The sequence below is a fragment of the Panthera leo genome, chromosome E1 (assembly GCF_018350215.1).
Source record: "Panthera leo isolate Ple1 chromosome E1, P.leo_Ple1_pat1.1, whole genome shotgun sequence".
NCBI classification, from domain to species: Eukaryota; Metazoa; Chordata; class Mammalia; order Carnivora; family Felidae; genus Panthera; species Panthera leo.
This window is the reverse complement of record NC_056692.1, coordinates 14,904,390-14,929,357: the sequence shown is the minus strand read 5'-3', so window position 1 is coordinate 14,929,357 and position 24,968 is coordinate 14,904,390. Positions and strand designations below refer to the sequence as shown.

General features: G+C 43.0%; 1 protein-coding gene across 2 annotated transcripts in view; it reads right to left on the bottom strand.

The window, feature by feature from the left end:
• Window positions 1–1,231: 1,231 nt before the first annotated feature.
• The window catches only part of SMYD4 (SET and MYND domain containing 4), a 47,320-nt gene continuing 23,583 nt past the window's right edge, over window positions 1,232–24,968 (bottom strand). The window contains exons 4-11 of one of the 2 annotated variants that reach the window (XM_042916451.1): window positions 23,143–23,232; window positions 20,499–21,633; window positions 7,434–7,616; window positions 6,363–6,526; window positions 4,300–4,432; window positions 3,347–3,463; window positions 3,033–3,156; window positions 1,232–1,934 (exon numbers count right to left, since the gene is read on the bottom strand). In XM_042916451.1, coding sequence (XP_042772385.1) covers window positions 1,757–1,934; window positions 3,033–3,156; window positions 3,347–3,463; window positions 4,300–4,432; window positions 6,363–6,526; window positions 7,434–7,616; window positions 20,499–21,633; window positions 23,143–23,232 — 2,124 coding nt within the window. In that variant the 3' untranslated portion in view covers window positions 1,232–1,756. The remainder of the gene's footprint in view (window positions 1,935–3,032; window positions 3,157–3,346; window positions 3,464–4,299; window positions 4,433–6,362; window positions 6,527–7,433; window positions 7,617–20,498; window positions 21,634–23,142; window positions 23,233–24,968) is intronic. The other variant, XM_042916452.1, reaches the window with a different exon arrangement.

Below are 24,968 nucleotides of genomic sequence, written 5' to 3'. Positions count from 1 at the left end.
CTGGGCCACCCAGGCGCCCCAGAAGTCACAGTTTATAAGAGTATAACTTATACTCAGTGGGGCATGCTCTTAAATAAACCAAACTTTAGGTTTTAATGCAAGCACAGATAGTCCCCAGTCAAGCTAGTATCACCTGACAACACAGGATAACACAGACAGATAAGGGAGGTAATTTGTAACTTCAGGAAATATTTCATAAAGCATTTAAAGAGAGCTCCCAAGTACACCTAAAATGGGACCTGATATGTGAAAAATTCTAAATGTATTCTTTTTCGGGGAGTATGTCTATTTTACACAGTATAACAGGACCTTTTTTTAGGAACATGAGACATGTCAAGTGTTTGGAACAGAATACAGAACTGTCCTCAGGACTAAATTTTCAAGAAGAAAAATTTATCTCTATGAAACAAACAAACAAACAACAACAAAAACCTAACTGGCCACTGTCTTGCCACAGTGAATTAGTAGAAAGAATTTGGATAAATGAGATTCTGCCCGACCTTCATTCAAATGTTTGAATGCAAACTGTGTTCTAAACACTCAGTTTCCTGGGGTGCCTGGGTGGCTCAATTAGTTAAGTGTCCAACTTCAGCTTAGGTCACGATCTCATGGTTCATGAGTTCAAGACCTGCATCGGGCTCTGTGCTGACAGCTCAGAGGCTGGAGCCTGCTTCAGATTCTGTGTCTCCCTCTCTCTCTGACTCTTGCCCACTCATGTTCTGTCTCTCTCTCTCTCTAAAATAAATAAACATTAAAAAAATTTAAAAAAAATTTAAACACTCAGCTTCCTGAAAAGCTACTGCCAGACATCTTCAGGGCTAATCGTTTCCTGATTATAATGCTGAGGCAAGCAATGGACACTTCCTGGTCATGGCCAGGGTGGGCAAGCTCTCAAAGCACTGTGGACCTGACATTCTTTTCCACTAACTCATCGAAACCACTTGGTCACCGATGGTGCTAGATAGCAACCAGGGCTCAGAACAGAGTCTCCTAGCCTCCCGAACAGGATGGAATCTAGACTATTGCTACCTATCCAGGTAGAAAAGAGCCATCATCCCTACCTTTTGTCCCTCAAGTTTGAAGCCACAAGCAGCAACGCCTGTACCCTCAGCATCATTTGAAACCCCCCCCCCGCCCAATGCCTCAGTACATATGCAGTCTGTATTTACCAGCTTGGGGAGGTCTGGTAGAAAGGAGTCTCTTTTCAGGCTTGCTAATAAACAACTGAGAACGGAGGTGCGCATGTCATTACTATAAGCTCGATTTTATTAGTGTTTGGTCAGTGAGTCTGCCATGAGCATAGAATGAGAGGCAGATAATAAGGACAGGAAGAAACCGATCAACAGTAAAGTGGCCCCATATTTATTTCTCTATTCACAATTTACACTGTACCAGTTTTAACAAACGATTCGAGAAAGCTAGATATCATACATGAAATGGTGACTCTAGATAGAGGTAAGGAGCCTCGGTGATTTCTTGGTTTATAATTATTTTTCAATTACAATACAACTACCAACTACCAAGAGCTTAAGTTCCCACTGGAGTGGTACATAACATTTCATTACTACTAGAAACCATAGGAATGTTCCAGGGAAACAGACTATCAGCACTTAGTGAGGTGGAGTCTAGCCAAAACCCCAGGCTAACTTCCAGATGCCTGCAGATGAGCTAAAATCCTTTTAAAGGGCTCAGACTCTCCAGACACTAGTTTTCAGTCTTTTCTGGGAACTGGGAGTTTTTATGGGAGGGTAGTTAACTATCGGAAGAAAACATTTGGACCCTGCACAGAAGGCCCTGCAGGGATGGGTGGTAAGTCCAATAAGCAAGATTTCATCTTTTGTAGCTCCTGGATCTCATCATTCCAAGGGCCATAGTGCACCATCAGAACCTTTTCTGCCTTTTGTATTGTATTCAGCGCCTCTGGTATTGCAAACCTGAACCACGGGAGGTAAAAGGAGTAAATCCACCCATTCAACCAAGCAAACTTTAATCAAGGGTCTACTCGCACCCTGTGAAAATACAAAGTTATAGAAGGTCAATTTGTCCTCAAGGATCTTACAGTCTGGAGGGGTTGGTGAGAGACTTTCACGAACATACGGCAAGGCAGAGATTGAAAACAAAGTTATCAGAAAAAGCATGAAGGTTCCAAGGTCCTGAGAAATGGGAAAATCTCAAAGTGTTAATCTGGTGTTTATGCCACGGTTTACTCAGGAGCCTTCGTCTCCAGGTAACCAAGTCCATCCCTGACCTGCCTCTGCAGCCCTGTTCTCTCTTTCTCTCTCTCTCTGACCAAATGGGTGACCTCTGTGTCTTGGGTATCTGATCCACAAACCATTCGTAATCTTAGGATCAAGCTTCAAACACTGCCTCAGCCAGGGTGCACTGATGGCAGCTTTAGCAAGGCTGGAAGTAAGTATTCCATCTAGAAACAGGGCCTCCCAGTGATCTCAGCCGCAAAGGTAGATGACATCAACCCTACTGTTCCTTCCGTGAAACCTCCAAAGCAGGGTTTCTCGACCTTGACACTATCGGCATTTTGGGCCGGACAATTCTTAGCTGTGGTAACAGCATCTCTGGTCTCTACCCTGAATCGTGACAACCAACTGTCACCAGACATTGCCAGACATCTCCTGGGGGCAAAATTACTCCTGGTTGAGAAGAGCTGCTTTAAGAGGAACAGGATAGGGAGGAGGAAGAGCTCCTGGACTTGAAGTTGCGAGAGTGAGGGCAGTGAGAGAGGTGTGAGGAACCCAAGGACTGAGAAGAGGGGCCACATGCAGGTGGTGGGACTGCTTGGCAACTTCTCCCTCGGAATCTCCTTTCAGAGCTAAGGGCTTTCCCCATATCTCTCAGGAGGAGATTCTAAAGCTTCCATTTTTCCATAAAACAGAAGGAAAGGATCTCTCCTAAAGGGGAAACGAAGAAGTTTCAACATGCTTAACGGCACCACAGAAAAAAGGTAAAGGACAGAAGAACCTAATGAAAGACAGGGAGTGGCCTGGAAAGTGTCAGGAAAAAAGAGAAAGACTTACCCGTTGAAGAAGAGTTGGGCCAGTTTGAAGAGCTCATGGCCCATTTCGACACTGGACGGCCCATGGCGAACCTCAACCACTCGGAGACTCTTCTGTAGATGGGTAGCTGACTTTTGCCAGTCCCCTGCAGAGACACAAAAATCTGGTTCCAGGAGAGAATCACAGTCAACTGTGGATGAATGTTTTCAGGGTGTGGAAAGCTCAGTAGGAGGGAGAACAGCTTTAGCCGAAGGCTAAGAGGTAGGCTAGGGTCATGACCAAACATACAAGGCAAACTTGTTCCTCAGAGCAGAAAATGAAGACACAAGTCATACCTAAGGCGGCATAGGCCTGGGCCAGGTCATCCTCCATTTCTCCCACCAGACTGTGTTCTCCTGACAGGAAGCTCTGGGCGTCACGCTGGCACCCCAACAATAGCTGAATGGCTCGCTCTATCAATGCAAAGGAAAGTGGCCTCATTACCACACAAACCCAGTCCTGGAAATGTGAACCCAGCTCTTAAGTTCCATATTGGCTGGGTTGAATGTGGAAACCCTACTTTGTCTCCTTGGGTTGTGACCAACCCACGATGTTTGTTCCAGTAAAGCTGTTGTTCTCTTATGTTTTCTCTTTCGATAGAAAAAGGTGCTAGGTGAGGCCTCTCCCCATTTACTCTGGGTTTCCAACTTCAGTGGCCTAGATTCCACTTAGGACCATGATTTCTCTTGACACTGAAATCTAGGTTAAAGGTCAGCTTTCACAAAGTTCAGTAAATAAATTCCTATGACATCAAGTTCGAAGGCAGAGTTTGCAAGGGTGATGTGGAATTCTACAACTGTCTCTCTGAAGAAAGCAGGATACTTCCATCCATTGGACACACGCTCCACTACTCTCTACAAGAGATGAGGCTCTGATGAGAGCAAAGAATCTCTTTAGAAAATTAAGTCATTAGGCCCTGGAATTAAAAATAAATCCACTGAACTTCTGGATATGCACAAAGATCATCGGTGTCAGAGATAACCCTTTAGTTATCATGGGGGTATTTTAACTTAGCTCTCTGATGCACAAGAGAACAACAGCTTAACTCCTCTGGCCCTTTTTCAAGGACACCACACAAATTCAGCTGGTTAGGGTTTGGTCTCATTGGCCTGCATAGCCATCTTGTGGCTGGCATGGGGATAATTAAATGTAATTCTTCCATCATCACTGAGTCTCCTTGAGTCCAAGGTGATCTCAGAATGAATAAAAAGGACGGGGCTGGAGGACCAAAGCAGGGAGCCAGTCTCACCTGGTTTATCATTTCTGAGAAGCTTCCGGGCCATCCCAACCTGCTGCTGAAGGTCCTGTAACCGAGAGATGAGGTGATCTCTGCTGACTGACTCCGTACAGGACGTGCTGCCACAGATCAGTACATCGTCTCCCTGTGGAAGTCAGTTTTGTCTTCATTCCTGTACCACGGTCGGTTAGCAACATTGCATGTGCCTTACATTATAGGGTCACTCCACAGCTTCTGACCCCAAAGAGATGCCGGCAATAATACACCATGACCAAAGCCTGACTCACTTCGGTTTGACAGCAGCAACTCTACTGAAAGCAGTAGATGATCCCACCCTAAGATTTAATTTTTGCAACCAAAATTAAACTGGTATTACAATTCACAGTTTCTTTCCATCTCTAGACTCCTTTCTTATCTCTCTTTAGGGTCAGAGCTTTGGATGACAGACACATTCCTAGTGGTTATGAAAAGGCCATATGAGTACAGAGTTGTTGGGGGCATCTGGGTGGCTCAGCTGGTTAAGCATCGGACTCTCGATCTCAGCTGAGGTCTTGATCTCAGGGTTGTGAGTTCAAGCCCCATGTGGGGCTCAGTGCTGGGCATGAAGCCTACTTTTTTTTTTTAAAGGGGGTGTCTGAGTGGTTCAGTCAGTTGAGTGTCTGACTCTTGATTTTGGCTTAGGTCATGTTCCCACAACCCAGGGTCATGGGATGAATCAAGCCCTGCACTGGGCTCTGTGCTGAGTGTGGAGTCTGCTTGGGATTCTCTTTTTCTCCCTCTGTCCCTCTCCCCGGCTCTTTCTCTCTCAAATTAAAAAATAAAATAAAAAGAGTACAGAGTTGTTGAATCACTTTGTTGTGCATCTGAAATTAACGTGACATTGTGTGTCAACTATACTTCAATTTAAAAAAAGCAAAAGCCATAAGAAAACCAAAGGAAGAGGTGCCAGGCGAGGCCTCCCCACATTTGACCTTGGGTTTGTAACTTCAGCTTTCTAACACAACCAGCTCTACATTACACTTATGGTTCCCCTAAGAATACTGTGTCCTCTGGCAGAGGAGAAAATCTCTGAGGTGAACATTTCCTGGTTTTTTAATGCCAGTATCGGCGCCCCTGGGTGGCTTAGTCGGTTAAGCGTCCGACTTCAGCTCAGGTCATGATCTCGCGGTTCATGGGTTCGAGCCCCGCGTTGGGCTCTGTGCTGACAGCTCAGGGCTTGGAGTCTGCTTTAGATTCTGTCTCCCTCTCTCTCTCTGCCCCTCCCCTGCTCGTGCTCTGTCTCTGTCTCTCTCTCTCAAAAATAAACATTAATTTTTTTAATTAAAAAAAATAAATGCCAGTATCTACACCCTCATTTGGCAATAGCAACGTGATTTCTCCTGAGGATCCTCTCCTACCCTCCCCCACTCAGGACCCCGTGGCTGAGGGGGTGGTCATGTGGCTCCAATCTGACCCATTCCTCTGGGCCAAATGGCTGGAGGAAAACTATGTGACTGATTTTCCACCAGCCACAGGGATCGGGCCAATGAAATGAAGCACAATTTTGGCCTATACTGCTGTGAGAGGAGCGCATTTTTTTTATCCTCCTGGACCAGGAGGATGTGAGGCTGGAACTGCCGGTAGCTATCTCGCCACCACCACCAGAGGGAAGTCTGTCCGAGGATCGCCTCGCTGAGAAAGTGGAGCTGAGGGAAGGAGGGAGGGAGAGAGAGAAATCGGTCTCGGTGACATTATCTGAGTCCCTGGATCCAGTTGTTATCTGAAGTACCCCCATCCTGGACCTTTTAGTGATTTATTGAGCAAATACATGCCCAGTCTTTTTTTCCCCCCTTCCCTCTCCCTCACACCAGTTTAGGTGTGATTTTCTGTTATTTGCAAGAGACAGATTACTAAATCCAACGTTTCCTGTGGTTCCTGTGGAGGGGTAACCAGTGTGCGGGGAAGATGAGCTGAAGGGGAAGAGACTTGCTCTCAGCCTCCCCTGAGAAGCCTCCAGGCTTCTCCTGAAGATTTATGGCCTCTGGGCTGGATGACTGACCTCCAGCCAAAGTAGAGAAGCAAGAAGAGAGATTTACCTGCATGAGCGCCCCGCAGCTCCTACAGCAGAACGCCTCCCACCGGGGCCCTGTGGCGGCTGAGTGCTTCTCGTTCTGACAAGCTGCGCAACTGCAGTCAAAGAAATACTGTGATCTCAGCTTCTGTTGCCTTTCGGCAGCACGCATCCTGCTCTGGTGAGGCCCTGCAGAGAGACCACATGTGGCCAATAGTGAAGGCAAGAGGGAGTCAAGCACTAAACTTAAAAAACTTCAGTTTAGGGGCGTCTGAGTGGCTCAGTCGGTTAAGCATCTGACTCTTGATCTCGGCTCAGGTCATGATCTCATGGGTTTGTGAGTTCAAGCGCCGCACTGGGCTCTGCACTGACAGTGAAGCACGGAGCCTGCTTGGGATTCTGTCTCTCCCTCTCTCTGCCCCTTTCCTGCTCGCACTCTCGTTCTCTCAAAATAAATGAACAAACTTTAAAATAAAATAAAAATGCAAAAAAAAAAAAAAAACCCTTCAGCTTAGCAGAGGATCTGGTCAATTATTCATCATGTGCCAGGTGCCTTTTACTCAAACATTTGTGGAACTAGATATAGAAATAAGCTTCTGGGGTGCCTGGGTGGCCCAGTCAGTTGAGTGTCTGACTTCAGCTCAGGTCATGATCTCACAGTTCGTGGGTTCGAGCCCCGAGTCGGGCTCTGTGTGGAAAGCTCAGACAGAGCCTGGAGCCTGCTTCAGATTCTGTCTCCTCTCTCTGTCCCTCCCCCGCTTGCATGCATTCTGTCTCTCAAAAATAAATAAATGTTAAAAAATATTTAATTAAAAAAAGAAAGAAAGAAAGAAGCTTCCAAGTTGGAAGGATAGGAAGGAAAAAAACCCAAAAAGTTATTCTGAGCCCATTTTTGGCAGAGGAAGTTTATGGGATTAAGCAGTGAGATACGTAATAGCTTAGACACAACAGGGCCAAGGAAGGAGGCCAGGAGGCCTTTTCTTTTTCTGGCCCAAGTATGCACTGCCTTCACCTGTCCATTGGTTTGTCCATTCTGATTCACCCTGTCCTTTCCTGCCAGAGAAACGTGGACAGTGGCGAGGCAGGGAGGGCTCACCATAGCAGTGGAGAATCTCTTGCCCTTTTTCAATCTGCTGTGATGCCCGAACGGTGGCGACGGTGCTAATGAAGGACACGCTGGTGTTGGGGCTGCAGGAATGGTTCAGGAGGCTGATGACAGGGAAGATGCCCGTGGCAAGGCGGACCTGCCTGCTGTTGGTCACGCTGTTCTCTTTAGATCCTGAAAGAGCAAGAGGAAAGGAAAAATGTGTCAGGACAGTAGTCTTGGCCTCACTGTCGATTCCTCAGAAGATGAGCTGGGCAACTGGGCCTGAAGCCCCGTCTGAGTCATAGTTCCATAGCCGGATCTGATACATATCAGATGAAACATGACTCACAGCAAACTCTCGTCCTCAGGAAGCAAAGCAAACGAACACATGAAAAGTCCACTGAATCCCGGAACCCAACCATTGCGTCTCGATACCAGAAAAATCCAAAGATTAGAACTTATGTTTTTTTTTAATGTTTATTTTTGACAGAGAGAGAGGGAGAGACAGAGCATGAGCAGGGAAGGGGCAGAGAGAGGGGGAAACACAGAATCTGAAGCAGGCTCCAGGCTCCGAGCTGCCAGCACAGAGTGCGATGCGGGGCTCAAACTGACAGACCGCGAGATCATGACCTGAGCCGAAGTCAGACGCTCAACTGACTGAGCCACCCAGGCGCCCCCAAAGATTAGAACTTATTAAAAAAAAAAAAAAGAATAAAAAAGGAATTATCAGCCGGGAGCCTTCTAGGTAGACAGTTTCATAATGTTCACCAGGACACAGAAACTAGAGTGCCTGGTGAGGTGATTTCCCAAAGACTTTTATAGTCGATGCCGCTTTTGTTTAACCGGTCTCTGGTTAGTTAATAGAACAAGTCACCCGATCACTATCCCAAACTAGACAGGCTGATAATATATTTAAAAAAATCATGTTCCGGGGCGCCTGGGTGGCGCAGTCGGTTAAGCGTCCGACTTCAGCCAGGTCACGATCTCGCGGTCCGTGAGTTCGAGCCCCGCGTCGGGCTCTGGGCTGATGGCTCGGAGCCTGGAGCCTGTTTCTGATTCTGTGTCTCCCTCTCTCTCTGCCCCTCCCCCGTTCATGCTCTGTCTCTCTCTGTCCCAAAAATAAATTAAAAAAAAAAAAAAAAAAAAAAGTTGAAAAAAAAAAAAAAAAAAAATCATGTTCCTTATGCTTACCTATTCGTTCTGCCCTCTGTCCCAACTTTATGGGAAATCAGTCATTGAAAAAAAAAACCTCTCTGGAAAAGCTCTAATTCAAGACAGCCACATGTCCCACACGATCTCTTCTTTGAAACACAATTAGCCAGCAATTTAACTACGTGATTGAAAATTAGGAAGGAAGGGAAAGGCCTCTAAGCAGGGAGGCTAGTTCTGCACCAAAGCTCGCGACTGATACTCATAGATGAGTTCTTTATGCTCTCATGTGGTCCTATTTGCTCTTGTTTTAGCCACAGTTTTGGCTGCCTTAGTTATTCAGTTTCTCAGCCCACAGCAGCCCAGAAACAGAGAACTAATAAGAGGCAGGTTTTATGACAATGGCAAAGGAGACAGGTGACAGACAGGAGAGGGAGGTAGAAAACTTATATAAGAATAACAGCCCGAGGGCAAACAAAAACACTAGTGCCATTCAAGTTTTACTACCGGTGTAACACTTCCCTTAACCAGAGGTTCCTAGACCGACGGCGTACCTACATGGGTTTTGTAATGGCCATGCACGGCTCGGGAATATGTGTGCAAAGGCAGATAACCCTGGGCATCCAGAAAGGCTTAAATTGTGTTCAGTGGCCTTGGTGTAAGCATGAGGAAATCGTATTCCCAACGAAACCGGCTGAAATATGAAAGCTGCCGGTACTTCAAGGGAAACCTTCAGTTTTCTGGAAACCTGAAAAACCATCGGCTAATTGCGGTATCATGGCCTATGCCAGGAATCCCAACACACCAGTTGCCGAAGAAATGAAGCGGTCTAGGTGCAAATGTGATGAATAAAGAAAATATCATGATCCATCATGTGAAAATGTCTTAGAAAGGAAAACGTTAAATATAGGAATAATGTTGTCTCTCTGCAGACAATCCTATTATCTGTTGCTATGGAGGGCAAGAAAAGAACAAGTAAATAAAATTCGCAGGGAATCCAAATGACTCAATTTTAGTCACCAGTTCTACAAATTGTATTGAAATCTTTCATCAGAGCTTGTCTTCAGTATTTAGCAGATTTTAGTTTCCCTTCCTTTTCCCCCTGGCCAATGCCTACCTTCTGGTGTATGTGCTAATGAGCAGTAAAAATGCTAAAGGGTAGGCAGCGAGAAGGAGCAGTACAGGGCACGAACAGTTTGTTTTCTGAATAATCAGCCTCTGCATAATTAAAAGTTGACTTGCATTCCCAACTACTGATAACTGGCAGGCTATATTAGCACAGTTGTTAAAATTTTCCCAGAAAAAATTATCACAATACGGTGAGTAATGGCAGCTTTGTGAATTATTTATAGATTATCCTCTAACATAAGTAGGTCCAGGAACTGAGTGGGGTGAATATTTATGTCGGAGTTGAGTCTCCCTCTAATTATTTCTAAAAATGAAGTATTGATTTTAAAAAATTACCCAATATTTTACATTAGTCATCTGCTAGGAGAGATAATGGAAAGTGAGAATATATATGTACCTTATCAACCAAATTTAATATGTGACATTTGTGCATAAAACGAAAACGAAAACAAAAGAGGGAGTGATTCTTTATTTTACCAAAAGTGTACCTTAGTAATATCCCTAGTGCATTTACTATGGGGTTCAAGTACAGAAAAAGAGATTTGTTCCAGACTTCCAGACTATACCTATTCCGGTAGGTATTTTATAACAAAAGAAATTTGTGTGTATAGCACACAGATAATCAAGGATCCAAACTGGAGGTAGATTCCTTGGTTGTTGAAGAGTGAAAGCAAAGGGCAGTGAATTAATCTGAACCTGCATGGAACCTCGTTAAGCCTTGTGATGAATCCAGATACCTCTGGAATCTGCCATTCCCACTGAGATAGAACCACACATATCAGGGTCTAGAATATCATCTGTGGCCAGTTCTGTGCCTTAAGATAAGTACCAAAGAGAGGTTTCTGATGAACTTTGATTAAATAGGATTCATACAAAGATAATAACATACTTTTTCATAGGTTTTGGTCAAAGTCTATCCTAGTTAACACTTTAATCCTTCTGTGCTACTGATGAAAGAGCTGCTAATGAAATTCAACGAGAACACTAAACTGAGAGGTGTCAGAACCCCAAAGAAATAATAAAAAGGGATATAACAAGATTAGAAATATGAGCAGACTAAAACAAAATCAGTTGGATTCAAAAATGAAAGTGAACATCACTGGTAGGCCGGTAACTGGTACAACTTTCCTGGAGGGCAAATTCCCAATATGTATCAAGTGCCTTAAAAATGTTCATACGGGGCGCCTGGGTGGCTCAGTCCCTTAAGTGTCCGACTCTTGATTTTGGCTCAGGTCTCGGGCTCTGCACCAACAGCACGGAGGCTGCTTGGGATTCCTCCTCTCTCTCTCTCTCTCTCTGCCCTTCTCCCACTTGAGTTCTGTCTCTCAAAATCAGAGAGACAAATGCTCATACAAGTAAAGTTCCCATTGTTTGAATTATTTTTATTTAGAAAACTAATCAACATTACAAAAGGAACACATGGTAGTCAGAAAGAAATTACAAAGTGAAAATTGTAGAGAAAATAAATCATCTATAAGCCTACCAGGCAGAGGCATTTTCTTGTAGTCCTCTTTCTAGCCTCATGCATGAAATTTTTCGTGTCATTGGCCACGTGGTACACATAGCGATTTATCGGCTACTTCTTTTCACTTAACATATCATGGCCATTTCTTTATACTCTAACCTAAAATCCTTAACACAGTTAAAACAAACAAACAAACAAACAAACCCCCCAAACCCAACAAAGCAACTTTGCCAATCTGACAGGGAAAAAATGGTATCCAGTTTTAATTACAATAGAGACATGGATTTATTTTTATTATTTTATTATTTATTTTTTAATGTATATTTATTAGAAAATATTTATTTCTGAGAGAGAAAGAGAGAGCATGCACAAGCAGGGGAGGGGCAGAGAGAGAGAGAATTTCAAGCAGGCTCCTGTCAGTGCAGAGCCTGGCTCAGGACTCAAGCTCACGAACCGTGAAATCATGACCTGAGCAGAAATCAAGAGTCAGAAGCTTAACTGAGTCACCCAGGCGTCCCACCGCTATGCATATTTTTAAAGACTGATTGCTAAAGATTTGATTTTAAGATTTGCACAGTTGTTAGAAACATTCTCTCATTTTGTCATGCACATTTTAGTTTTGTTTATGTTTTTTTTTTTCCTTCCTGGGGGTGGTTTGCTGTTAAAATAACTATTTCATTTGCTTATAGTGCTGTGTGCCAGCAACTTTGCCCAGAGTTTACCTGAACACTTTTTTCTGCTGGTCTTGCCCCGGATTACTCACATGATTGCATTCGTCTGGCACATAGTCTTTTACCCTCAAGAAGGCTAGCCTGGGCTTGTTTATGTGGCTACACAATTATTCCAAGAAAATGACACGGAAGCTACAAGGCACCTTAAAGCTTAGACTCAAAAGTCACATAATGTCACTTCTACTGCATCCCATGGGTCAAAGTAAGTTACAGGGCTGGCCCAGATTCAAGGGCACAGGAAACAGACTCTACCTCTTGATTGGAGAAAAACTAATGTCAAGTGGCAAAGGGGCAAACATAGGGATGGGCAAAATTGTTGGGGTCATCTTTGCAAACAGTCCTCCCCAGAGGCCTGGAGGTTCACCCAGCCCTCTCAGTATCCATATAAGAATACTGAGTGAGGGGCGCCTGGGTGGCTCAGTTGGTTAAGCGTCTGACTTCAGCTGAGGTCATGATCTCGCGGTTCCTGAGTTCGAGCCCTGTGTCGGGCTCTTCGCTGACAGCTCGGAGCCTGGAGCCTGCTTCAGATTCTGTCTGTCTGTCTGTCTGTCTCTCTGTCCCTCCCCTGCTTGTGCTCTCTCTTTCAAAAGTAAATAAACATTAAAAAAAAACAAGAATACTGGGTGAAATTTCTCTGACATATCTTTCTAGATATGTCTCCTGAGGTAAGGGGAACAAAAGCAAAATAAAAAGCTTTTGCACAACAAAAGAAAACAACCAACAAAACTAAAAGGCAACCCACTGAGTGGGAGCAGATATCTGCAAATGACAGATCTGATAAGGGTTAGTATCCAAAATATATAAAGAACTGATATAACTCAACACCCCAAACAAAAAATCCAAGTAAAAAATGGGGAGAAGAATAGAGATTTCTCTAAAGAAGACATATGGAAGGCTAACCGACACATGAAAAGATGCTCAACATCACTCATCATTGAGGGAAATGCAAATCAAAACCTTACACCTGCCACAATGGCTAAAATGAAAAACTCAAGGATCAACAAGTGTTGGTGAGGTTGTGGAGAAAAAGGAATCCTCGTGCACTGTTGGGGGGAATGCAAACTGGTGCAACCACTGTGCAAGACAGTTGGGAGGTTCCTCAAAAAGTTAAAAATAGAACTATCCTATGATCCAGTAATTGTACTACCCAAGGAATATGAAAGCACTAAGTCGGGGCGTCTGGATGGCTCAGTTGGTTAAGTGTACCCGACTCTTGATCTCAGCTCAGGTCACAATCTCATGGTTCGTGGGATTGAGCCCCACGTCAGGCTCTGTGCTGACAAGAGGAGCCAGCTTGGGATTCTCTCTCTCTCCCTGTCTCTGTCCCTCCCCCATTCTCTTTCTCTCTCTCTCTCTCTCTCTTTCTCTCTCTCAAATTAATAAACTTTAAAAAAATTTTTTTAAGGTTTATTCATTTTTTAGAGACAGAGACAGAGCATGAGTTGGAGAGGGGTAGAAAGCGAGGGAGACACAGAATCCGAAACAGGCTCCAGGCTCTGAGCTGTCAGCACAGAGCCCGATGAGGGGCTTGAACCCATGAACTGTGAGATCATGACCTGAGCTGAAGTCAGATGCTCAACCAACTGAGCCACCCAGGAGCCCCTCAAATTAATAAACTTTTTAAAAAAAGTTTAAAAAAGGTTTTTAAAAACAGAAAACATGAATTCGAAGGGATATATGCACCCCTATGTTTATTGCAACATTATTTGTAATAGCCAAACTATGGAAGCAGTCCAAGTGTCTATGGATAGATGAATGGATAAAGAAGTGGTGTGTATGTGTACACACACACACAATGGAATACTATTCAGCCATAAAAAAGAATGATGTCTTGCCATACCCAACAACATAGATGGAGCTAGAAAGTATAATGCTAAGCGAAGTATGCCAGTCAGAGAAAGAAAAATGTATGATTTCACTCGCCTGTGGAATTTAAGAAACAGAATAAATGTGAGGAGCCTGGGCAGCTCAGTTGGTTAAGCGTCCAACTCTTGGTTTTGGCTCAGATTTGTGGGTCTGAGCCCTGCGTCAGGCTCCGTGCCTCAGTGCGGAACCTGCTCGGGATTCTCTTTCTCTCTCTCTCTCTCCCCCTCTCTCTCTGGCCCTCCCCTGTTTATACTCTCTCTCTCTCTCTCTCTCAAAATAAATAAATAACCTTTAAAAAGAGATTAAAAAAAAAGAAAAACAAAACAAATGGACAAAGGAAAAAAAAGAGACAAACCAAGAAACCAACTCTTAACTATACAGAACTGATAGTTACCTGAAGGGAGGTGGGTGGGGGGATGGGGGAAATAGGTGATGGGGATTAGATTAAGAGTGCACCTGTCTTCATGAGCATTGAGTAACGTGTACAATTGTTGAATCACTCTGTTGTACACCTGAGATGAATACAGAACTGTGTGTTAACTACACTGGAATTAAAAAAATAATAATACTGAGTGAGACACAGAGAGGTTAAATAATCTAAGTTCATATGGAAAGTTAGTGGTTAGATTCAGCAGAATGGAAACTCAGGTCTGTTGCCTCCAGTCCCATATTTTCATCCCTTCAAGGACCTCTTTTACCTCCATTCTCTATCTTCTTTATTGATTCTGGTGTTTTTGATATTTGGTATTTAGGTTAAATCTAGCTATCTTTTAATTATCAAAATTGGATACCAATGCTTTAAAAAGCTTCTCTCACCCCAAGACCATATAAGTGTTCACTTATCTTTTCTGAGATATTTTATGGTTTAATGCTTCACTATTTAAACTTAATGATTCAGAGAAAGAATTTAATACTTTTTTAGGGGGGCTATCATATCAGTACCAAGCCCTTTCAGTATGTATGTATATATGTATGTATGTATGTATGTACGTATGTATGTATGCATTCTTCTTCTTAAGAGTTCAGATTTTATTAAACAGGTTACAGAAGAGGTTTAGTCAAAAAAGACCAACTACATCCACATGATCATCAGACTCTTCTGATTCTTCTTTTTTTTAAATGTTGATTTATTTTTGAGAGAGAGAAAGAGAGCGAGAGCGAGAGTGAGAGTGAATGAGTGGGGGAGGGGCAGAGAGAGAGGGGGACAGAGGATCTGAACCCGAGCCAAAGTCAGACACTTAATCAACTGAGCCACCCAGGCGCCCCCAGTCTCCTCAGGCTCTTCTTTCTTTGCTTCCACCTCCTTCTCTTCAGATGGGCAGCAGTGGTGGCGGGGCAGGACCTCCTGCGGGTGCAACGCCAGCTGCTGGGGCGGGTCCATCAGCTCCAACTTCTCAAAGGACATTTACACCCTCTGCTCTAATGGGGGCATTGACCTTAGCCTTCCTGACCGCCGCCAGGTCAGGTCATACAGGCTGAGGGCAGGGGAGATGCAGGCCAGCTCGGACACCGAGGTCCTGGGAGGGCGAGTGCCAAGCAGACGCTGCAGGGCGTGCTGCTCTGTGCAGGAAGGGAGGGCCTCACCCCAGCTGCTGCCTTAGCTTGCTCGGAAGGACCCAGTAAAAGAGTTCGGTACTCTTACAAAAAGGCCATTCTCATCGCTTATTCGAGATGAACTTTAGAATCACTGTCAAATTCCAGGAAAAATCCAATTGTAATTTTGTGTGAAATTGCATTACGCTGATTTGGGGAATGTGGGGGAACTGCCATGTTTAGTTTTCAGTCTTTCCATCTAAGGATATGGCCTGTCTCTGCATTTACACAAGCCTTCTTGTACATCCCTCTAAATTAAAATATCCTTGCATTTCTGGAAGAAAGCCTACTTGGTCTTATAGTAGTGTTCCGTCAGTAAACTACTGGATGTGATATGGCAGTGATTTTTTTTCAGGGTTCTAACAGCTATATTCACAAGTGAGACTAGTCTATAGTTTTTCTTCTTGGCTTTACAAAATGAGTGGGAAAGGGTTCCAGATTCCCCCATGCCCTGGAACACTTTATAGTGTATAAAAATGATCTTTTCCTTAGAAGATCATTTTTTCTTTGCTTTCTTTATTAAAAAAAAAATCGTGGCTAGGGGTGACTGGCTGGCTCAGTCGACTGAGTGTGCCAGTCTTGATTTCGGCTCAGGTCACGATCCCAAGGTGGTGGGATCCAGCCCCCTCTTGGGCTCTGTGCTGAGCGTGGAGCCTGCTTAAGATTTTCTCTTTCTCTCTCTCTCTCTCTCTCTCTCTCTCTCCCCCCAACCTTCCTCCACAGCCCGCGCACACACTCTCTAAAATTAAAAAAAAAAAAAAAGTGGCCTAAATATGGTTCTTAAAAATTTTAAAGAACTTATCCGGAAAAGAGTTGGTCTGGCTTGTTTTTATGGAAATATTTTCATAATCTTTTTCAATTTCTTCCACAATCACTGGACTTTTGAAGTGTTCTCCTCCTCAGAAAATCGAGGCAATTTATATTTTCTACAAAGTATTTCCTTCCTTTTATTTTGTAAGTAGGCTCCACACCAAACGCAGAGCCCAATGCAGGGCTTGACATCACGACCATGATATCAAGACCTGAGCTGAGATCAAGAGTTAGAGGCCGCCCAGGCAACCCTACAAAGTTTTCTACTTAATGTTTTCAAGTTTAATAGTCTAAAATCATATTAAATATTTGCTTAAAGTTAAAAAAATTATATTATTGGCTATATTCACTGTTCCTAATTTTGTGGGCTTTTTCTTTTCTTTTCTTTTTTTAATGTTTATTTATTTTTGAGACAGATAGAGAGAGAATGGGAGGAGGGGAGCGGCAGAGAGGAAGAGACACACAGAATCTGAACCAGGCTCCAGGCTCTGAGCTGTCAGCACAGAGCCTGATGGGAGGCTCGAACTCAGGAACCGTGAGATCATGCCCTGAGCATTAGCTGGATGCTTAACTGACTGAACCAACTGGGCACCCCCCAGGCTTTTTTTTTTTTTTCTAAATAGATTTCGTTATTACATTTGTCAACTCTTTGTTTATATCAGGAGTCTGTAAACTATAACCTGTGGGTCATATCCTGCCTGCTGCTTGCTTTTATGCAGACTGTGGTCTGAGAACTGTCTTCACCTTTTTAAGTGGTTGGAAAAAAAAATGAAAAGAATAACGCTCATGTTGTGAAACATTATAAGAAATACAAATTTCAGAGTCCATTATAAAGTTTTATTGGAACCCAGCCATACTCATTCAGATGTGCATTGTCATTTGTTGCTTTGGTGCTACAATGACAGAGCTGTGTGGCTGCAAAGGAGACATGATATGGCCTGCAAAGCCTAAAATATTTACTATTTGCCCCTTTACAGGAAAAGTTTGCTGAGCCCTGAGATAAGGAGAACAAAGGCAAAAGAAATGTAGATAAAATTACATTTCCTTACAACTTGCAGCTCATTGACAGGCAGAGTAGGACAATCCTCAAGGAGCCCACAACTGCCTAAAGGTAATGCTTTGCTAGAGGCAAAAAGCAGCCTTAGCGTGATAATAGCCAGACCTCCAGGATTCTGTAAATTTCCTTTAACATTGGAAAATCCTGTCGGAAACTTCCTTTATCTCTAACTTAAAAGTATACAATCAATTTAAAAGTAGTATATAATCAATCCCTCCTCACAATCCCAGCGTAGTTCTTTCAGCCCATGGGTCCTATCCCATGCTTTCATTAAAAACAAAAACAAAAACAAAAACAAAAAAAAAAAAAAAAAAAAACGTTGAAAAAAAAAAAAATTAAAAGAAGGGGCGCCTGGGTGGCGCAGTCGGTTGAGCGTCCGACTTCAGCCAGGTCACGATCTCGCGGTCCGTGAGTTCGAGCCCCGCGTCAGGCTCTGGGCTGATGGCTCGGAGCCTGGAGCCTGTTTCCGATTCTGTGTCTCCCTCTCTCTCTGCCCCTCCCCCGTTCATGCTCTGTCTCTCTCTGTCCCAAAAATAAATAAAAAACGTTGAAAAAAAATTTTTTAAAAACAAGAACACACCTTTTTGTGCTGAAAATGTCTCAATTCTTTTTTGACCATTGGTTCCTGGCCCACATCACATCACCCTGGTCTATAGGACACAAGTTTTGATGGATATTATGTACTGAATCCCCTAGTACATTAGTTATCTTGGCTTCTAGATCCTTATTATTTTATTGTATTAAAAAATTTTTGTTTAACATTTATTCAATTTGGAAAGATGAAGAGAGACAGAGCATGAACAGGGGTGGGGCAGAGAGGGAGCCACAGAATCTGAAGCAGGTTCCAGACTGAGCTGTCAGCACAGAGCCCGACGCGGGGCTTGAACTCACAAAACACGAGATCATGACCTCAGCCGAAGTCAGACGCTTGACTGACTGAGCCACCCAGATGCCCCTAAATTATTTTTACTCATTTTGAAAGATTCGTTTAGAGTTTAGCCCATTTATAATTACTTAAAAACTCATTTTATCATCTTTATCATCTTTTTGCTCAGTTAACTTGTTTTTAAAAAATCTCCCGGAGAATAATAAGGAAGTATACAATCCATTTTAAATTTACTAGAATAACGTTACTACTGTGTGAATCAGTGTTTTTAATTTTAAAAATATAGAAAAACTTCAAAAAAAAATAAGTAATTAATCTACAAAAAAAAAAAATAAATAAAAAAATAAAAATATAGAAAAACTTCATGGGTGCCTAGGTGAATCTCAGCTCAGGTCTTGATCTCAGAGTATGAGTTCAAGCCCCATGTTGGTAGGCATGAAGCCTACATAGGGAAAAACAAACAAACAAACAAAAAACCCATATAATCTTTATAAACACACACACACACACACACACACACACATAAAGAAGTTCAAAGAAGAAAGTAGCAATCACCCATATTTCCACTTTCAGAATTGATTACTGTTAAGATTTTGGAATTTTTTGCATTTAGTCATTTTTTTTTTCTATTTTTAAACATCATGTAAATAAGAATAAATTATGCATAAAATATAGAACCTCATAGATAGGGGCGCCTGGGTGGCTCAATTGGTTGCTACCCAAAAGTTTATTCTGAACTTATGAAAATTTTTACCCCAAACTTGCTATACAAATAAAAGCCTGACTATAATGAGATGTCACGCACATGGAGCAAAACATTTGGGCTAAGATTGTTTGATGGTGCGGAACAGGCCATGGAGGGAAGCGGATGGAAAACTCCTCTACCGTTCTGGTTCCGGGAGTCAGTCTGCTATTGTCTACCCAGACAAGAGTTTCTACAGTTCTTAGAGCTACTGACATTTCTACCTTTTTTGTCTGTTCTATTAAGTACTTTAGGAGCATGACACAATAAAATCAGGAGTTGGTAACTTTCTGCCATTATAATCTGGAAGCCCCCTATACTATATTTTTATATTCGCAAAAACAGAACTCAATGAAAATAGTATTTTTTAAAATGCCAGGGAATGTACCCAAGGGAAAACAAAATTCTGGAAAAACACTCAACAGATGTATTTTAGAAGGTAGCAATGGCTCAAAGAAGCAAAAGAAAGCAGAGAAGGAAACAGAGACTAGCTTGCAATAGGATTTCCTAGTATTATGGGATGAATCCAGCGCTATTTTTGGATGTTCCATGTGCTTCAGGATGGGGAAGAGAGTCTTCCTCCAAAACACCTCTACTGAAATGCCTATACATCATAACACTTGGCAGCTGAATTAAAATTTAAGATAAAAACATGCATACAAAAGGTTGACAAAATTCTAGATTACCTAATATGAGAAGATCAAAAGAATTGAATTGAAAGACAGTATCTGTTAAAATGGAGATCGTACAATAGAAACGCTGGAAACACCATCTCTTTTCTAATAGTATCTGTTGTCAATACAGTGTCACTGTGATGCTGGGCACATCCAGTCTCTCCATCTGCCTTAAACAGCCTTATCTATAGGGCATGTTTCAGGCAAGCAGGGTGAGGCTGGTCTGTGTCTAGGGGTGGCCCCTAGATTATTGGCCATGCACCAAAGGATCAACAGTTCATGGTAGTATTGTGTGAAAAGTTGTGCTTGGCCAGATGGCTCTCTTGGAAATTTAAAACAGAAGATTGAGGGAAATCTGTCAATTGGAAAGGGAAGCGATCGAGTGGCTGAGTCACATGAATAAGACTTTGATATGCTAACTCAACCATAGACCTTCTTTCTGCAGTCTTCTTTGATTACTATTTCATAATAAACTCCCCCTTAGCAATTGGGTTTTTAAGGTATTTTTACAAACTACAAAGGTATTCTTCACAACTCAGTAAAGTTAGGTGGGATTAAACTAACCATTTTAGTGGGGTGTCTGGGTGGCTCAGTCGGTTAAGCGTCTGACTCTGGATTTCGGCTCAGGTCATGCTCTCATGATTTTTGAGTTTGAGTCCTGTGTCTGTCTCTGCCCCTCCCCTGCTCGTGCTTACTCTCTCTCTTTTTCAAATGAATAAATAAACTTAAAAAAAAAACAAACCCATAAACTACCCATTTTAGCGATGAGAAAACCGAGGCAGAGTGGAATCAAATAATTTGTTAAGGCCAGGTAGCTTCTCAATGCCATAATCACGACAACACGAGGTAGCCAGCGGTGTTTTCCCATCAGACCGCTGATTTGAAGGCTGCCGTTTCCACTCACAGTTCTTTCTCCCCAGATATTAGCTACATCAAGGACAGTACCGTAAGGCAAGAACAGCTTCCCTCCTACCTGTGTGCTGAATGGTGGTGATCGCCTGAGCGTTACACTGCAGCTGCAGCACGTGTTTCAGCATGGCCACTCCCCAGACATCCAACTCTGAACCCGACCCAGGAGGCACTGCCGCCGCTGGCTTGTAGCAACTGGCTGCTTCAAGTCGCCTGCACAGTGCAGAGACACTTAGAGCACAGAGAAATCTGTGCTCCGGGCTATGGTTTCCAGTATGTGGCAGGAGGTGGAAGACGGCATTGTAATTACTTTCATATTTCCCATTCAGATCACATCCTGGAACTGGGGGCTCGAGCATTTTGCCTTTGTTCTCACTCTCCCCTCCCAGGTCACAAGTGAGTGTTTGCACCAGAGTCTCTCTTTCAGGTGAACCTGCGTCTTTGTTCCTAATCTCACCACAAAGCTTCCTTATGACGTTGCTTGCATCCTCAAATCTAGCTACGAGAGTGGACCTCAGGGCAATGTGGCAGAAGACACCCAGTGTGAGAAGCAGCCCCCCTAGAGAACACTCCACACTATGGTACAGGTCCCAGGCCTGCTGCATACAGTCATGGCTGCAGTATTTGGCATAGCTGCACCCATCACAGGGAACTGTGGCCAAAGTGTGGTCCAAACATCGGTGACAGTAGAGGTCCCCGTTGGTAACCCTGGTATCCCACTTGCTCTCTAGGTGACGTAGCGGTGGCATCTCTCCCGGGTGAAGGACGCTCACAAAAGCGTCCTCCTTCACCAAGAGCTCTCCTGGGAGAATATCTTTTGTGGCAACCAAATAGCGGCCTCTTAAGGGGTCTGTGCGTAAGCTGACAGATGACGATGCGCTGGGGACTTGTCCATTCTCTCCCTTTAGGTCCATATCCTCCAAGGCTTTGGTTAGAGCTGCCGGGAAGGTTTCTGTGAGACTCTCCTTTTCTTGTGCCTTCATTTTCAGACGACAGAGGTTTGTCTGCAGAATCTGAAACTGGGCAGCTGCGAGGGTTGGTTTGGCAGCAAAGCTACTTTCAAGATCACTGATGGTCTGGCTCGCCTCCTGTCGTCTCCCCAGGGTCACCAGACATTCAGCCTTACGCAACATCATCTTGGGTTGCAGTCTCTCTGGATACCCGTGCATCTGCGCTCTCATGATGTCTTTAAGACACATCTGCAAACAGAAAGGAGATCCCCAAATGACCCTTGGTCCCTACTTTCAGTGTCTATTGCAAATCGTAACAAAAATCTACAGGAAACTTACGAGATTATTACAGATGCAGCAATTATAACCACGTGCTAATTTCTTTAAATCATATTCTACCGTGTGATGTTTTGAGTGATTAAGTAATACTTGCCAAGGATATTGTGTTTGTCTTATTGAATATTCCTGTTTTGAGGAAGAAAAGTCTTACACACAGAAGTCAGACAGATCCGCATTCCACTATTGACTGCCTCTTACGAGCTGTGGGACCCTGTGTAAGGAACTTCATTTCTAAGTGTCTTGGTGTTCTCATCTGAAAAATAGGGACAACCTCACAGGGTTGTTTTAAGGATGAAATAAGGTAATACACCTAAGGTTGAAAAGAATGCATGGGGCATCGTATGTGTTCAATGTATGATGATCACTGTTGCAAGAAGGGAATAGAAATAACCAATATAGGGAAAGTTATGAAGGGTTACATATTACACAAGTTCTTGCAATTGTTGTCCTCAATTGTCCAGGACTTTTTTGCTCAGGGTCTGGAGTTAAATTCTTGCTTGTCTCTTTTAGTTCAAAGGGCAATAGGTATGAACTTGTGAGTATTCAAAAAGTTCTTAAAAAAAAATTTTTTTTTTAATGTTTACTTATTTTTAAGAGTGAGAGAGAGAGAGAGTGAGCAGGGGAGGGCCAGAGAGAGACAGAGACACCGAATCCAAAGCAGGCTCCAGGCTCTGTGCTGCCAGCACAGAACGTGACACCGGGCTCGAACTTATGAGCCGCGAGATCATGACCTGCACCGAAGTCAGAAGCTCAATTGACTGAGCCACCCAGGCGCCCCCAAAAAGTTCTTAATTGTAGGGAATATTTTACATTTCTGTGGTATTCCAAAAAAGGACATGCCAAAATGACGTTTGAGAGCTTATCCTTAGACCTCAACTAGGGAATGACAAGAAAGTCGCCCATATAAAGCCCACTTCCTTCCTCATAGGCATACACAGGCATTTCAGCGCAACTTGGACTTGCCCTTTCAAAAGGCATATTGAGGGTGAGCTGCATTATTGAAGGGATAATCTTGAACATGCTCTACTCATTAAAAACAAACAAACAAACAAACAAGTAAATTGTTTGCAAACACTTGGAACCCGAAGTATTATTAGCAACATATCTCACTGCTGATCTCAACACTGAGAACTGCTGACCCACTGGATATAGTCCATGGCCCTGTGCCACGTGCCATGACTCTTTCTTGTCAACCAATACTGCCCCACATAATCACCTGTGATAGGTAAAATGAATCAGGAGAGAAAAAAATGAATCGGGGAAGAATAAATTTTGGAGGATACCAATTTTCTTCCAATTCAACTGACTGCAGCATGGCCTAGGTTTAGTGCTCTAAGGTAGGAGCAGAGAAGACAGTCTAGTCTTCCAGGGTACCCCCTCCAGATCCTCTCCAATCACACCATGCACCCTGATACTCACTTCATGCTGACCCAGGTGGAAGAGGGCTGCAGAGCGATTGGCATAACACAGTGAAATGTCTGCAGTGTGAGGCCTTGAATGTGATATTCCCTGCAAAACAATGAACCGGTTAAAAGTATAAATGGGAAATAGCATTAAAAAAAAAATCTCTACACCCAATGTGGGGTTCCAACACACGACTCTGAGATCAAGAGTCATGTGCTATACCAACTGAGCCAGCCAGGCACCCAGAAAACAAGCATTTCTAAAGGTTTTGGGTTTTTTTTCTTTGTTCCAGATAAGGGCTCTGCTATGAAAGACGGTATGAAATTCGGAAAGTTACTGGATCTTTTTGTGCTTCAGCTTCATTTTTAATTATCTCAGAGCAAAGCTGGTGAAGATCGAGTGAGGAAATAAATACTCAAAGCACTCTGAAGATAGCAGCATCAAACACCACTTCAGCCACAAACAATCCTAAAGGTAAATGAAAATGGAGGAAAATATTGCAAGCACAATCCTGCACACAACAAAGGGTGAGTGGCACAAATAGAAATTCACAAAAGAAGAAACACTAATGATACTTATTTCTTAGAAAACAAATAGTTAATTTATTTGTGGATAGTAAAATATATGCAAATGAAAGCACACAGGGCTCCTTTCCTTCTACCACCAAATTGGCAAGGATCAAGAATTATCATAAAGGTAGCATCTCAAATCACTGGAGAAAAAAAAAGGGATTATTCAATAAAAGTATTGTGACAAGTAGGAAGAGAAATAAAGTTGGCCCTCTATTTATGATAAACCTTTAATTAGGACAAATTCTCAATGGATCAAAATCTTAATGTAAAAAATGAAACTCTCAGAGCACTAGAAGAAACTATAGGAAAAATCTAAAGCGATGTTGAAGTGAGGAATCCCTTTGTAACTATGACACAAAACCCAGAAGTCACAAAAGGTTAATAAATTTGAGTACATAAAATATTTCTTGAGGCACCTGGGTGGCTCAGTCAGTTAAGTATCTGACTTTGGTTCAGGTCATGATCTCACCATTTGTGAGTTCAAGCCCCACATCAGGTTCTCTGCTGTTAACGTGGAGCCTGCTTGGGATCCTCTGTCCCCCTCTCTCTGCCCCCCCCAAAAATAAATACACATTAAACAACTATTAAAAAAACACATTTCTTTACAGCAAACCAATAAAACCAATATCAAAAGGCAAACATTGAACCGGAAAAAATATCTGTAACTCATGTCACAGGCAAAGGGCTCATTTCTTTACTTTATGATAGTTCTTGCAGATCAATACGATGATGACCAATAATTCAACAGGAAAATGAGCAAATGATATGAATAGAGAGTTCTAATGGGAAATAGAAATGGCTCATAAACATATGAAAAAACGCTCAGCCTCATTCATAATCAGCAAAATGCAAATTAAAACTCTACTGGACCTTGAAAACATTATGCTAAGCGAAATAAGCCAGAAACAAAAGGACAAATATTGTATGATTCCACTTACATGAGGTACCTGGAATAGGCAATATCATAGAGACAGAAACAGAACAGCGATTGTCTGGGGTGAGGGGGAGGGAGGTATGGAGAGTGACTGTTTAAAGGGCACAGAGTTGGTTTTGGTTGATGAGAAAGTTCTGGAAATGTATGATGATGGTTGTGATGTGGGAAACAAAGGCAAAAGGAAAAAAATTAAAATTTCCTTACTACTTACTGCCCATTGACATGTCCTGGAGACAGGCCGAGCAACCCTCCTCTAGGAACTCAACCGCCTGGATGCTAATACTTTGCTAAGGGCAAAAGGCTTAGCTTAGCATTAGCCCGACCTCCAGGATCCT